Here is a 16790-nt window from a genome sequence, read left to right on the forward strand (position 1 = left end):
AGGACGGTAATTTCCAGTTACTGACTTGAAGCAACCACTGCTAAGTTACAACAGTGCCTGGCATTTGGGTTTTCACTGAGGGCATAAACATTTAGGTGACTTCTGGGGATTATGAGAGACTCAGATCTCTTTTGGAAGCCCAAGTTAGATCCTGGGACCTGTTCAGCTTTAACACTTCAGAGAGACATCAGTGGAAAGGAGATGTGGCAACTTGATTGACTCTTGATAGGCCGTATGTAAAAAAAATTATTTTGAAATAATTTCACACTTACAGAGAAGTTGCAAGAAGAACACAAAGATTCTTTACCCAGGTTAACATATATGTTAACTCTTAACCACATTTGCTTTATCATTCTCGTTCTCCTCCTCCCTCCCCTTTTCTCCTCTCTGTCTTTACAGTTATAACCCAAAGTATGTATATACAACCTAAGATAAAACCTTTCCATGTGTAATCCAAAATACCCAAGAGTTAAAAAAAATATACTCTCTATATCTATATCTTTTATATGGTCTCTAAATAACATGTATTATTGAAGTATAATTAATATCCTAGTAGTTTAGGTGTAAATCCTACTGATTCAATGTATTTTATGCATTACAAAATGATAACAATGATAAGTCCTGTTACCATCTGTTACTAAATAAAGGTATTAAAAAATTATTGACAATATACTTTATGCTGTAAATTACATCCCATGACTTAACTTATTTTATAACTAGAAGTTTGTATCTTTTAATCTTCTTTACCTATTTCATCCCCTGTCTCCACCCCCTGCTTCCTTATTTATGAGTCTTTCTGTTTTGTTTGTTTTGTTTTTCAGATTACAATATAGATGAAATCTAGTTTTATCTGTCTTTATCTGTATGACTTACTTCACTTGACATAATATGTTCTAGGTCTATGTCTGTTAATTGCATATGGAAAGAGTTCATTCTTTTTTATGGTTAATACTCCACTGTGTGTGTGTATGTATATATGTGTATGTGTATACTATTGTATATGTAGAGACATACACACACCACATCTTCTTCATCCATTTATCAATAGACACTTAGGTTGCTTCTGTATCTTGCTATGATTAAACAATACTGCAGTGAACAATACAGGCGCATTTATCTCTTCAGATGTATGTTTTCATTTTCTTTGAATAAATACCCAGGAGTGGAATTGCTGGATCCATATTGGAGTTCTATTTTTAATTTTGTGAGCAATCTACGTACTGTTTATGATAGTGACTGCACCAATTTACATTCTCACCAATAGGAAAATGGAGCCTTCCATTTTCTCAACATTCTTGCCTACTCTTGTTATTTTTTTCTTTTCTTTTCTAATGGAGCCTTCCATTTTCTCAACATTCTTGCCTACTCTTGTTATTCTTTTCTTTTTTCTTTTCTTTTCTTTTCTTTTCTTTTCTTTTCTTTTCTTTTCTTTTCTTTTCTTTTCTTTTCATCATAGTAAGTGTACTCTTGATTCCCCATCACCTATTTCACCCATCCCCCCACCCATCTTCCATCTGGTAAACATCAGTTTGTTCTCTATAGCTAAGAGGCTACTTTGTGGTTTGTTTCTATCTTTTTTCTTTTCTTCATTTTTTGTTGTTGTTTCTTAAATTCCATATATGAGTGAAATCATATGGTATTTGTGTTTCTCTGACTGACTTACTACACTTAGCATTATACTCCCTAGCTCCATCCACATCTTTGGAAATGGCACGATTTCATTCTTTTTTATGGCTGAGTAATGTTCATACACACACACACACACACACATACCACATCTGTATCCATTCATCTCTTTTTTTTTTTTTTAACGTTTATTTATTTTTGAGACAGAGAGAGACAGAGCATGAATGGGGGAGGGTCAGAGAGAGAGGGAGACACAGAATCCGAAACAGGCTCCAGGCTCTGAGCGGTCAGCACAGAGCCCGACGTGGTGCTCGAACTCACGGACCGCGAGACCATGACCTGAGCTGAAGTCGGCTGCTTAACCGACTGAGCCACCCAGGCGCCTCATGTATCCATTCATCTCTTGATGGATACTTGGGCTGTTTCCCTAATTTGGCTATTGTAAATAATGCTGCTATAAACATCATGATTCATGTGTCCCTTCAAATTAGTGTCTTCATATTCCTTCGGTAGATACCCACTACTGTGATTACTGGATCATAGGGTAGTTCTATTTTTAAGTTTTTGAGGAATCTCCATACTGCGTTCCACAGTGGCTGCACAAGTTTGCATTTTCACCAGTAGTGCACAAAGATTCCTTTTTCTCCACATCTTTGCCAACACTTGTTTCTTGGGTTTTTAATGCTAGCCCTTCTGACAGGTGTAAGGTGAAATCTCATTGTAGTTTTGAATTGCAATTCCCTGATATGTGATGTTGAGCATCTTTTCATGTGTCTGTTAGCCATCTGTATGTCTTGTTTGGAGAAATGTCTGTTCATGTCTTCTCATTTTTTAATTGGATCATTTTTTGGGTGTTGAGCTATAAGTTCTTTATATATTTTGGATACTAACCCTTTATTGGATATGTCATTGGCAAATATTTCCCATTCTGTAGGTTGCACTTTAGTTTTGTTGGTTGTTTCCTTCACCGTGAAGAACCTTTTTATTTTTATGTAGTCCCAATCATTTATTTTTGGTTTTATTTCCCTTGCCTCAGGAGACATCTAGAAAAATGTTGTTGTGGGCAACTGCCTGTGCTCTCTTCTAGGATTTTTATCGTTTCAGGTCTCACATTTACATCTTTAATCCATTTTGAGTTTATTATTGTGTATGGTGAAAGAAAGTGGCCCAGGTCATTCTTTTGCATGTAGCTGTCCAGTTTTCCCAACACTGTTTTATACCAGTACCATACTGCTTTAATTACTCCCATTTTGTAATATAACCTGAAATCTGGCATTGTGACACCTCCAGTTCTGTTTTTCTTTTTCAAGATTTTTTTTCAAGAGGTCTTTTGTTTCATACAAATTTTAGGATTGTTTGTTCTAACTCTATGAAAAATGCAATTGGTATTTTAATTGGAATTGCATTAAATCCGTAGATTGCTTTGGGTGCTGTAGACATTTTAACAGTATTCTTCCATTCCATGAGCATGGAATGTCTTTCCATTTCTTTCCATTGTCTTGAATTTCTTTCATCAGTGTTTTATATTTTCAGAGTCCAGCTCTTTCACCTGTTTGTTTAAGTTTATTCCTAGATATTTTATTGTTTCTGGTGCAATTGTAAATAGATTGTTTTCTTAATTTCACTTTCTCCTATTTCATTATTAGTGTATAGAGGTGTAACAGATCTCTGTCCATTGATTTATATCCTGTGACTTCACTGGATTCATTTATCACTTCTAGTAAGTAGTTTTTTTTTAGTCGAGTCTTCAGGGTTTTCTATGTATGGTATCATGTCATCTGAAAATAATGAGAGTTTTATTTCCTCCTTATCAATTTGGATGCCTTTTATTTCTTTATGTTTAATTGCTGTGGCTAGGACTTCCAGTACTATGTTGAATAAAACTGGTGAGAGTGGACATCCTTATCTTTTCCCTGACCTTAGAGAAAAAGCTCTCAGTTTTTTACCATTGAGTGTGATGTTGGTTGTGGGTTTTGCACATAAGGCCTTTACTATATTGAGGCATGTTCCCTCTAGACCTACTTTGCAGATGGTTTTTATCACGGATTGATGTACTTTGCTCAGTGTTTTTTTCCATATCTATTGAAATGATCATAGGGTTTTTATCTTTTCTCTTATTAATGTGACATATGTTAATTTTTGTGTGAGTGTGTGAATATTGAACCACCTTTGCATCCTGGGAATAAATCTGACTTGATGGTGGCATATGATTTTTTTTAAATGTATTGTTGGATTAGGTTTGCTAATATTTTATTGAGGATATTTGCATTTATATTCATTAGAGAGATTGGTAGAGATCTACCAATTAGAGAGATTGGTAGAGATTGGTAGAGATTGGAGAGATAGGTAGTTCTCTTTTTCTTATTTCTAATTATGGCCTTTTGTTTCTTTCTTAAAGAAGATTCCTTAACATTTCTTATAATGTTGGATAGTCGTCATGAACTCCTTTATCTTTTGCTTGTGCTAGAAACTCTTTCTGTCTCTTTCTATTCTGAATATTAACCTTGCTTGGTGGGTTATTTTGGCTTTAAGTTTTTCCCTTTCAGCACTTTAAATATATTCTGTCACTCCCTTCTGGTCTGCAAAGTTTGTGCTGAAAAATCAGCTGATAGTCTTATGGGTTTCCCTTCTTTGTGACATTTTGTTTTTATATTGCTGCCTTTAATAGTTTCTCTTTAACTGTTAACATTGTAATTATAGTATGTCTTGGTGTGAATCTCTTTGGATTCATCTTGTTTGGGAGTTTCTGTGCTTTTTGGACCTGGATGTTTATTTCCTTCCTCAGCATTGTGAAGTTTTAACCATTATTTGTTTAAATACGTTTTCTGCCCCTTTCTTTCCCTCTTCTCCTTCTGGGACCGCTATAATGTGAGTGTTTGTCAGTTGATGTTGCACCCAGGTCCCTTATAGCCTATCCTCATTTTTAATTATTTTTTCTTTTTGCTATTCTGATTGGGTGATTTCCACTATTGTATTTTCCAGATTATTGATCTGCTCTGTATCGTCTAATCTGCTGCTGATTGTTTCTATTGTATTTTTCATTTAAGTTGTTATTCAGCTCTGTGACTTCTATCTGGTACTTTCTTACATTTTCTGAATATTTATTGAAGTTCTCACTGTGTTCTTCCATTCTTCTCCTTAGTTCAGTGAACCTCTCTATGACCATTACTTTGAACTCTTTATCAGGTAAATTATTTACCTGTATTTCATTAGAGTTTTTTTTCTGGAATTTTCTCATTTTATTTTGTTGGAATTATAATCCTCTGTTTCTTTAGTTTGTTTCATTTCATATGTATATTTCTATGAGTTAGGTGGAAGAGCTACTTCTCCTGGTCTTTAATGGACTGGCCTTACACGAGAGCATCCCCTGTGTAGATTGTGTGTGCCTAGTGTTTTTGGCTGTCCAGCGGAAGCTGAAGTGGGATGGCGGGGAGTGTCCTAGGGCAAATTGCACCAAGGTTGTCTTGGTGGGATGGCTGGAGCTGGATTGGGAATGGGCCCAGAGTTCCCAAACATTCTGTGCTGTGGCTGCCCTGGTGGAATAGCTGGAGCTGGAGTGTGCATGGGCTTGAGGTTCTGGAGCATTCTTTCCCTGGGCCACCCTGGAGAAACAGCTGGAGTTGGAGGGGATGCAGCCCTGGTGGAATGTGTAGACCTGGAGTGGGAACAGGTGCAGTCCATGGGGTCCTAGGCTACCCTGCCCTAAGGCTGCCAATGGCAAGATGGCTGGGGCTAGAGTGGGCATAAGCCAGGAGGGTCCCAGGGTACCGTTCTGGGGCCACCCTAGCAGGACATCTGGAGCTGGTGTGGGCTAGGGTCCTTAGACTTGCTGGGGTGTCTCTAGCCAGCTGGCTATAGTGACTGAACCCAGCTCCTGTCCACAATATCATGGTTTAGGGGGAATATAAACAGTGATGCTCAACAGAGCCTATGACTGCAGAGAGTTCTAGAAATTTCCCCACTCTTTGGTAGATTCTCTAGAATTAGTCACTGGATTTTCTTCACTTATAATCTAGTTGTCCTTTAGATTTCTATTTGTCATTTCCAAGGGCAGGCAAGTCTGCCTGTGGAGCCTTTGGTAATATCCTTCCCTCACTGTGTTAGGTTGGGGTTCCTTTTATTATCTTGTCTCTGTCTCTGCCTTCTTTGTGTGGTCCCTCTGTCATTTGTTGTGCAGAAGGTATTCAGGCATCCCTCCGTTCTTTTTCAGGAGGAGTTGTTCTATATGTAGGCATAGTTTTTTTTTTTTTAATATGAAATTTATTGTCAAATTGGTTTCCATACAACATCAGTGCTCATCCCAACAGGTGCCCTCCATACGTAGGTATAGATTTGGTGTATTCACAGGAGGAAGTGAGTTTGGTTTCTTCCTATGCTGCCCTCCTGGATCCAGAGGAGCTTGTATTTTTTCTTAGCTGAAGGTAGTTGTACCCTGAAATAGTTCAGTGTGATATTTTCATAAAAACAAGAATGTTGACTTGTGTAAGCACACTATAATTATCAAACTTATGAAATGAAATTGATATAATCCTTTTATCTGTAAAGTTGATTTCAGTTTTCCAGTTGTCATAATACTATATAGCAAAAGAAAAAAAATTCTCATTCAGGATTTAATATAGGATCACATTGTATTGTCACCCATGTTCAGTTTTGTGTTGTTTTTTTTTCTTTGCTTCCTTAAACAGTTCCTCAACTTTTTTCTTTCTTGACCTTGGCATTTTTGAAGAGTACAGACCACTTTTCTTAATAGAATGTCCTCCATTTTTTATTTTCTGTTGTTTTCATGATGAGATTCAGGTTGTGCATCATTGGCAGGAATTTTACAGAAGTGATGTTGTATTCTTAACAGATTATTTAGGGGCCACATGATGGCAATTTATTCCATTAATAGTGGTCAGAGTTTTTAAGGTAGGACCTCTGAGTTCCAGTCAGCCAACCACTGCAAAGGATGCCAGGGCTCCCTGGAGCTCAAATTCCTAGCTCTACTGAGAAGCCCAAGAAGAATAAACATTGCCCGAGCTGGCATCCCTTGCAAGGCAGGAAAACAGGCTGGTGTTGTTTTGACCTCTTGGCTGTAATAGTTTTGGTACCATCTTTTAAACTAGCCAGTGTCTGGCATATGATAGATGATTTAATAACTGTTGAAGTAAGTCAACAAATAATGCATCCTTTCTTGAAGGTACCTGTGGCATGTTCCATTGACATTCATTACGAGCAAATCAGACTCAGTCCAAAGATTTTTGCTGAAGACAAAAACAGGTAACTTCTTGTAGAAATAACCAGGATAAGTTAAGAAACTGGAAATGTGTAAGACTTAGGTACTCAGTTTGTTGTACTATTTATCTTGGTTAAAACCGAAAGACCAGGTCAACCTTTATTCAATATATTCAATATATTCAAAACCTTTATTGAAAGCAAATCTTTGGCTTTCAATTTTAGTGAAGATAGAAGGTTCAAAATATTCTCTTGTGTCAAAAAGCCAGTAATCTTGCCAGACCAAGATTAAAGCAGTTGAATTATGTAATGCTAAGTAGGAGGGCTTACTAGTGAAAATTCCCTATTATTTTGTTAACATTGCTGGATTATTTTGTATGTATGACCTGAAATGTGGCTGTATTCTTCCCCTCGATCTGTAAATCTGAAAAAAAATGGTGTCTCAAGCTAGTATTGGCTTTTACCTATTGGAATGGGCTTTTATGGTTTCTAAAATAAATGTGTTCAATATGAAACTCATTTCAGTATTAAAATTGTTCAATATTAAACTTCCCTTTAGTTTCTTTGTCCAGTCTCTGATCAGAAGAGCTTTCATCAGTGAAGAGAGAAAATGGAACTATGATTTATTTTATTTGCTCTAGATGTGCTCATTCTCCCAGAAGAGGTAGAATGGATCAAATTTAATGTTGGAATGAATGGCTATTACATTGTGCATTATGAGGATGATGGATGGGATTCTTTGAGTGGTCTTTTAAGAGGAGCACATACAACAATCAGCAGCAATGATCGGGCCAGTCTCATTAACAATGCATTTCAGCTTGTCAGGTAATACAAACTCCTCAGGGTCTTGGTTTATTTCTGAAAGCAGCTGTTAGCATTTGAATGCTTGATTTCTGAAGATGAAAATGATTACTTGCTAATTAGAAGTTGAAAGGTGTCTTCCCCTAAGTTCTTCTTACAGTCCAAGGTTGCTTTTGGTCTCATGGTTAGCCATGTGTCTGTGTTTGCAGAGTAAGGTAAAAGAAGTGACCTGTATTTTAATCTTTTTTTTTTTAATGTTTTTATTTTATTTTTGAGAGACCATGAGAGAGGCAGAATGTAAGCAGGGGAAGGGGAAGGGCACAGAGAGGGAGACACCGAATCCAAAGCAGATTCCAGGCTCTGAGGTGTCAGCACAGAGCCTGACACAGGGCTTGAACTCATGAACTGCGAGATCGTGACCTGAGCTGAAGTCAGACACTTAGCTGACAGAGCCACCCAGGTGCCCCTGATGTTTTTCATTAACAACTCAGACTGATGCAAAAGGGTGTAGAAAATCAGGAGATCAACATTCTGGAGAAGACCTTTGTCCTGCAGCTTTTCTGGCCCTGCTATAATACGGGAGGTTTCTGCCCTGCTGGGTCCTTCACATTCTGGAAACCTTCTTAGAAGACCAAGTGGCTCAGTACCAAGTTTTTGCATTGTGACTCTTTTATTAAAAAATTTCTCCCCCCAACCCTCAAACTGGAAACCTGAACTTCACAGCAGCTGTATGGAACATGCTCATAAAATGTGGACTAACCAAATGATCTTTGAGTTGTTAAGGACAGTGTTCTCTCTAATTTTTTGCCTTATGACAATGGCTTTTAAGGAAATGGTTCCTAGGGCGCTCAGTCAGTTAAGTGCCCAACTCTTGGATTTTGGCTCAGGTCATGATCTCATGGTTCATTTTGTGAGATTGAGTCCTTTGTTGGGCTCTGTGCTGACAGCGAGGAGCCTCCTTAGGATTCCCTCTCTCCCTCTCTCCCTCTCTCCCTCTCCCTATCTCAAAATAAATATTTAAAAATAAATAAACTTAAAGAAAAAAAGGAAATGATTCCTAAACCTGAAACTCAAACTTCTCCAATATTTAGGCAGAACTGAAGTCCTAAGGGGAGTCACCCATGTGGGAAGGAATGATTCTATAGTTCTCATTTCCCATGTACCTTTGCTCTAAATGTTGAGTTCTTCATTTCTGACTTCTCAAGGTGGCAAAAAGCAATGACGATAAGGACAGAAGTTGTTTATCTAGCTGTTTCTGCGTTACTGAGACCATTTCCCTCTATAACATTATTGCTTAATTCTTAGAGGGTTTTGTGTTTACTTACCTAACCATATACCCTGCCACTGAGACTTTTAACCCCTGGCCTCCATAATGAAGGGTTTACATCTATATTCAGTTTCTTTTTGAAATGGAGATAAGAATGTGTTCAATCCAGACACTCAGACTTTTGACTGAGTGGCAATCTCTGCAACCAAGATTACTGATTTTGATGAAAACTGCCATCTTACTCTGGAAGTTGAACACACAATCCACTGTTCCACAGAGGGAGAGATGCTGACCTGTCTCCATTTTTTCTTAACCACAAGTTAGCCCTGGCCCTGTTATTCGAGAAACTTCCTCCACAATGGTAAATAAGCTAGTGTTATATGTGAAAGAAAAGATACTTATATAAAGGTCACTATTATTAAGGGGGCATTAATATCTGACTAATGTTTGGCTGGGAGATGAAAATATCTTTTGAAACAAAAAATTGATTTCCTGCATTTTTTTTTTAAACTGCTAACCATGGTGTCTCTTGACCAGCAATGGAAAGCTATCAATTGAAAAAGCCTTGGATTTAACCCTATACTTGAAGCATGAAACTGAAATTATGCCCGTGTTCCAAGGTTTGAATGAGCTGATACCTATGTATAAACTGATGGAGAAAAGAGATATGAAGGAAGTGGAAAATCAGTTCAAGGTAGAAGCCTTAAATAAATTGAATAGTTACATAACTGATTTGCTTTTGTGTGGGTGTAGGAAAGCATCCTTACCATTGTTCATGTATGTATGTCCTCACATATATTAAGGAAAAGTAAATCAAAATTAACTCCGTGTTTAGACTAGCAAAAATTTGGGTCTTACTGGCACAGACGGTAAGAATCTGTACTCAATTTTTATGGATTTGTTACTCCTTTCTTTTTGCAAATACTTATTTCATTTTACTACTGCATTTTGATGGTTACTATTAAGATATGCTGAGTCCGGTACTTGAGGAAGAGGCACAAAAGCATTATTTTTGGCAAAATGTCATGAAGTCCTTTTGTATAATTTGCTCTCAAAATTTAGTGCTATCAACTCTCTTAGTTTGTTTCAAAAATGGCAGTTCATCCTGATTTTTAAATAGATGAAGGTATACTTATAAATGTTATGGAAATAGTAAAATCATTTTTTCTTGTTTTTGACCCTTTTATAATTAAATATAAACAGAATTACATGATTTTAAAAATAAGAATTGGATTAAGCTTTAAAAATTAACCCCCATATCCCGAGGGTGTGTTGGTTTGTATAAAACATGAGATGGCCTGGGACCATTGTGGTGACACATGTGGCTTTCTCGCAGGCCTTTCTCATCAGGCTGCTGAGGGACCTCATTGATAATCAGACGTGGACAGATGAGGGCTCAGTCTCACAGCGAATGCTGCGGAGCCAGCTCCTCCTCCTTGCCTGCATGTGCAAGTATCAGCCCTGTGTACAGAGGGCAGAAGCCTATTTCAGAGAGTGGAAGGAAGCTGGTGGAAATTTGAGGTCTGTGTTTACAGAACAACCCATTTGTTCATATGAAGGGTATCTTTTCTGTTTTTCATCATTGGTGCTAAATGTTGGGAGGAAAAAACAAGTGTAGATAAGTCTCCTCTGCTGTACTTTTTGAGAAAATAAATTATTTTTTAAGATTTATCTATGTATCTCTCAACTTTCTCTTTTAAGAAATACTAGGAATTTATATATATAAAGATAAATACATATATCAAATATTTGCAGATAAATATAAATATATATATATATCAAATATTTGCAGAGTTAAAATAGGATTAGAATAATTCCAATTTAATAGAGGCAAGGGTCAGAACAAAAACAGCTATCCTGGATAGGAACAGAGGCAGTGCCTGCCATAGAGGTAGCTCCTTTGGGCCTCCAAAGTCCCTGATGGGGTGTGTATAAACACTTGCTGACACTGTCTAAGCAAAGTAGGATCTTCCTGTATTTGGAATTGATTCTTGCTGTACTTAAGGACTGTTATATTTGGGGCTTAAATCTCTCCAGGAAATACTAAGCAAACAAAAAGTATACATGCTTCCATTTAAAGAAATGCTTCCAAACAGTGCTCCGTTGGATTCCTGACCTTTGTTCATGGATTACTTCTTGAGTCTAGTTTGCATTTCTTTCTTTTGGTTTAAAAAGTGACCATCCGTCGAGTTACCAGCATCATTAACGTATGTTAGATATGTTGGTATTTATCAAAGTGGAATTTCACATGATGTTTTTGAGAACGGGACTTAAAACTGAATTTTAGATGCTTTCTTGTACTTCTTTCTTAAAATCTAACTGAAGGAAAGAGGTTATTTTTGTTGACATTTCCAGGCACATTTCTCTGATCACCAGGCCAGTTTATCAGCTTGTAATTGGTCACCATTATACATTCAAACACACTTCCTACATCTCAGACTCTCACTAGGTATGTTCTTTTCTGCAGCCTGCCCAGTGATGTAACGTTGGCGGTGTTCGCTGTGGGGGTCCAGAACCCTGAAGGATGGGATTTTCTTTATAGTAAATATCAGTCATCTTTGTCCAGTACCGAGAAAAATGAAATTGAATTTGCCCTCAGTATTAGCCAAAATGAGGGAAAGCTTCAGTGGTGAGTAATTCATTCGTGTTTACATGGCCATGAGGAATTAAATGACATCAGATGCTTCTGACGTTGTTTTTGTTCTCTTGGCCAGGAATTGCCTATTCTGCTGGGAACAGTTAAGTGGGCACACATCTAATGAGTATGGTAGTTAATTAGTGAGAAGCAGGTATTAGGAAAAATATTTAAAGGAATATATATTTGTATGTTTTTAAAAGAACATGTTTAGAAGTACATACCTTTAGATATACCTTTCTTATTTATTTTCTCTTATGAACAAATGTGATTATATGAGAATGGGTGTTGTGAACACTATATAAGTGTGAATTTTTATTATGTACATCTAGCAGGTTTATTAGCACTCTAGTTACCTATTTGGTCTTTATTATTGACGGATTGGCTTTTTTTCTTTCACGCATTATTTTATTGAAATGACTTACAACTTTTCCAAGGACTATTCGTTGTTACCATTTCTTCTCTTATTCATTTTAGGCTACTAGATGAAAGTTTTAAGGGAGATAAAATAAAAATTCAAGAGTTTCCACATATCCTTAGAGCTGTTGGCAGGAACCCGGTGGGATATCCATTGGCCTGGCAGTTTCTGAGGGAAAATTGGGATAAACTTATACAAAAGTAAGTAGTGCCAAAAATTGTGCCGTGACTAGAAAAGTCCATTAACCTGGCTGTGTTTTAGCTTTGTTTGTAAAACAACAGTGGTGGTCTAAAGGGATTTTGTTTGTTTGTTTGTGTTTTTTTTTTTTTATTGCAGATAGCACATAGAGATACTTTAAAAATATTCTTAGAAAATATAAAACTCAGAATTTAGTGCTAACTAATGAATCTGGGTAGTCCAGTTTTCCATTCCAATCCCTTTCTGCATCTGCTGACCAATTAGCCTTCCTCGGCACAGTTCAACCCATGTCTTGCTTTAACACTTCTGCTTGTTTGCACCTGCACTTGCCTAGCTCTCATAGCACTTACTAAGCCTCTAGCACTTTCTTTAGGGTACTGCATCTTTTATTCAGCTGTTGGTGTATTTATATTTTACAGTGGTATGTTAACACATTGGAGGATGCGGATCATGTCATAGATTTTTTTCCTGCCTAACCAGTTTTTAGTTAATTCTTGTAAAATCTATATGGCACTTAAAAACATGTTAAGTGAATAAATACTTTATGATACATCTTGACAACTTCAATTTGCAGGTTTGAACTTGGCTCATCTTCTTTAACAAATATGGTAATAGGAACAACAAATCAGTTCTCCACAAGAGCACGGCTTGAGGAGGTAAACAAAACTTTTAAATTTAAGTGACAATTAGCTAATAAATACGGGGTAGACAAAAGGGTATGAGGAGTTAGGAATGGATTTTGTCACTTAGTAGATGTTCTTTTCGGATGCTGTGGTGTTTTGGACACCAACCAAAATCAGTTACAATAAATTACTGAAAACTATGCCTCTTTGTCAACATGTTAAGAAGTCTTAGCTCTGCCATTAAAATTTTTAGGGCTTAAAAATTACTGGAAGCATTTAATCTCTGTTTATTCAGATGTTAAAAGTGATCATGAGAAATATAAATGCCCTATGTGATCATCTAGCTGTTAGGAAATCTGGAATCTTGGTTCTCCACTATCTAGATTCATGATTTTCTTGTTACTTATTTATATGCCATGTACTTGCAGGAAGAATTTTAGGCAACTTGTAATGTCCATATATAACAGAAATGTTAAATACCAGAAAGCTGCATGATTGACAGAAAGAGGTAACTGTATGAGGGATTTATGCTGAGGATAATTTATTGCAACTGTAAATGTATCACCACTTCCTAGCAGTCAAGACAAAAAATGAGAAAACCATAGGAGTTATTCCTATTGTCTGGTAAGAGAGAACCTGAAATGTAAAAGTTTTCCACCAAAGCAAACTTTTCTTCTGGCCTTAAACTTTGAGGAAGTGGATGTCTAGGTCATTGTTGTGTGGTGTTCCTTCTCTAATAATGTTTTCTAAAGGTGTAGAACAAATTTTACATGGCGTTAAAAATAGGTTGCCTTTAGATAAAATCTGAGAGCCTAATATTATTTTTTTTTAGGAATACTTCCATTGTATAGTCTGGTTACACCATGATACAGCTTGATACAGGGAGAATGCTTTGAAAATCAAAAGAACTGTTGCATCCCTGATTTTCTCTAGTTTTCAGTAGTTTCATGCAGGCTTGTAAAATTGCACACAATTCAGAATTGAACTCTAGTGAGGTCTACGGCAGAGCTATTCTATGTGATGACTGAAGACCAGTCAGGGGCTGTTAGTAGCAAGACAGCTGTCCATAGACCAGATCTATAGCAACAAAACATTTCATTCATTCACTTGCTTTTTCAAGTCTTTTCTCATTATTTTTTTAAAGACATTACATTTTTATTATAAGGCAAACATGGTTTTAGTTTCTGGGGCTATGATGACGAACAGAGTAGACAAAGTCTTGGCCCTCATAGAGCTTAAATTCTGGGGAATCAGTTACGGACAGATCAACCTATGTCAGGTGGTTACATGCTCTTAAGATGAATAAGGCAAGGTAAGGAGAGAGTGGGTACGGGATGGAGCTTTGTTCTATGGAATGATTAGGAGACCTTTGAGCAGAAACCGAAGGAAATGCAATTGTCGTGTGCAAAAGAAACATCAGGTGCAAAGGCCCTGAGGTAGAGCATGGAAATGACATCTTGGATGTCATCAGAAGGGAGAGTGTCTTACTGACAGGTAAAATGTGGGAGTCAGTTTGAGCCCTTCTCGGTCCTGACATCCAACTCCTCCCTGAGTCTTGTTGTCTCGGCTTTCAGCATATATATTGTATCTGTGCACTTGTCTGCTTTTACTCCACCCCCAAGACTTTCTCATCTCTGGCCTGGCCTATGGCTATAGCCTCCTGAGTGTCTTCCCAATTTGCTAATACCAAGTCATTTTCCACATTTAATACTGAAAATCAACCCATGACTGACTCCTCCATGAACTCTTACCTATTCAGCTTGGAATAAATCCCAAGACTTTTCCTTTGCATGTGCACAAGACCATGATGACTGGGCTCTTGCCCACCTCTCCAGCCCATTTTCACATGCTTTTCTGTGTCACCCTCATACAACACTTGAGTCACTCAGCCACTTCGTGTTCCAGGGCTACCAGGTGTTTATTTTGTCTCTAAGCCTCTAAACTTCTTTTTCAATGTTTATTTAATTTTGAGAGAAAGCAAGAGAGCAGGGGAGGGGCAGAGAGAGGGAGACAGAGAATCTGAAGCCCGACATGGGGCTTGAACTCATGAACCATGAGATCATGACCTGAGTTGAAGTTGGACACTTAACTGAGCCACCCAGGTGCCCCAAGCCTCTAAACTTCTTACCTCTGCCTGGCTTGCTCTTTCCCTAGCTTGGATAAAGGAGCCAGTGGAAAGGCTCATTTTATCCTGTAGAGGTCTCAGATCACATGTCACCTTCCCAGACTACTCTGTCTAAAGCAGGCCACCCCCTTCCCCAGTTACTGTCATAGCCTCAGTGTGTTTTGTCCACGGTGGTATATTTAAAGTAATCATAGTTTACCGCCTGTTGTTTTCCCAGCCAGAGTGTAAGCTCCCAGAGGACAGGCTGCTTGCATGGTTCATTGCCTCCTCCTCAGTGTCTAGCACAGTAATTCAGCCAGACGGATGAATAAGTGCCAAAGAGTCATGAAACAAGGGATGAGGTTGAGTCCCTGATACAAGCTGGGTTTTAAGGTCTGCACTTTACTCACATTATATAACTACATCCTCACCCGTGCTTTGCAAGGCAAAGAGCATCCTCTTGCTACCAAAGTGAAAACTGAGTCCCAGACAAGTTAAGTTGTTTACTAAGGATCAAACAAGTTAGTAGGATAAAACTGTGTCTTTCTGTCTCTATATCACACCACTTAATTGCACAGAACATGTTCTCAAGGAGGCAGGTTTGAATCAAATGCTCAGTTGAGAGGATGCATTTCTCAAGGTAGATGAAGATAGGAGAGAATTTTGGGTCAAAAGAGTTGAAGGGCAAGGGTTAGCAGCTGGCTTCGTTCACAGGTCTTACAGTTTTTTGTTTTGTTTTTCTTAGTGGTACTATCATGAAGGGCTCCTTCAGGATTATTTTAAATAATTTGAAAACAGTTAAATAACTTATATTAAATAATTAGTAAAATTAATGATATGATAGGACTGTTGTAAAGTGCCTGGAGTCATTCTTTTAACTGAGTATGAATCTTGAGTTCTGAAAGGATGTAACAGTAGGCTGAGCTCCAACTGAATGCAGGCCCATGAGGCATGCTAAGTGTTGTCTAGGTTGCTACAGCAGAGGGCAGGCCTTCAGCTCGTTGAAAAGTTGTATTGAGGTACCAATTTTAAAACAAACCTGAATCATTTAATATTGGAATTTGATCTTTCAAAAGCCTATTCTTATTCCCAAATTTATAATACGATATTACAGCACAGATTTTTTTTAAATGTTTATTTTTGAGAGAGACATCTCAATCAGAGAGAGCGTGAGCAGAGGAGGGGCAGAGAAAGGGGGGCAGAGGATCTGAAGCAGGCTCTGCACTGACAGCAGCAAGTCCCATATGGGACTCAAACCCAGGAACCATAAAATCATGACCTGAGAGGAAGTTGGATACTCAACCAACTGCCACCCAGACGCCCCTACAACATGGATTTTTAAGAAAATAACTGTCTGGAATCCATGCTTAATAAATACTGCATCTTGACCTAGACTTACCTCCTGTCTACAGAGTCAAAAACTTACGGATTAATGCTGTGAAAACATAAAGGAAAACATAAAGGTGAAACAGAGTACTGCAATAGTCAATGCTGTTGCAAAGCCACACTGTTCCTCATGTGAGCTTAAAGGAGTCGATACCCAGCCATGAAAACAGGGAAGGTATTTTTGAGGAGACAGCGGTGTCTTATCTGTTTAAAACCATGGACAACTTTGTGTGGATTTTATCTTGGAGGAACAATACATGAATTGTGGATTAGTGTAAAAAATTTGGCAGTTTGGGAGATTTCCACCATAACCTTCTTGTTTCTGTAATGACCTACAAGGCCAGGCCCAAGGAGAAAGACTGCACTTGTGGGGTTCAAATTGTTTTCCTTGGCAAAGAAGATACTCTGCACATTTAACTTTTTAGATCTGTTAAAAAACCCAAAAAACAAAAACTAAGCTTGCATTGGTGTGTATATAACAATATATATTAAATAAACACACTCAAACCTTAATTATA

General features: G+C 37.7%; 1 protein-coding gene across 5 annotated transcripts in view; it reads left to right on the plus strand.

Moving 5' to 3' along the window:
* ERAP1 (endoplasmic reticulum aminopeptidase 1) overlaps positions 1 to 16790 on the plus strand; it is a 128054-nt gene that overhangs the window by 109336 nt on the left and 1928 nt on the right. For all 5 annotated transcript variants that reach the window (XM_019428844.2, XM_019428840.2, XM_019428841.2 and 2 more), the window contains 7 exons: positions 6806 to 6885; positions 7482 to 7665; positions 9446 to 9602; positions 10245 to 10429; positions 11376 to 11537; positions 12021 to 12161; positions 12734 to 12815. In XM_019428844.2, coding sequence (XP_019284389.1) covers positions 6806 to 6885; positions 7482 to 7665; positions 9446 to 9602; positions 10245 to 10429; positions 11376 to 11537; positions 12021 to 12161; positions 12734 to 12815 — 991 coding nt within the window. The remainder of the gene's footprint in view (positions 1 to 6805; positions 6886 to 7481; positions 7666 to 9445; positions 9603 to 10244; positions 10430 to 11375; positions 11538 to 12020; positions 12162 to 12733; positions 12816 to 16790) is intronic.

This window comes from Panthera pardus, unplaced genomic scaffold (assembly GCF_024362965.1).
Source record: "Panthera pardus isolate Hobbes unplaced genomic scaffold, ASM2436296v1 HiC_scaffold_2, whole genome shotgun sequence".
In the NCBI taxonomy this organism is placed as follows: domain Eukaryota; kingdom Metazoa; phylum Chordata; class Mammalia; order Carnivora; family Felidae; genus Panthera; species Panthera pardus.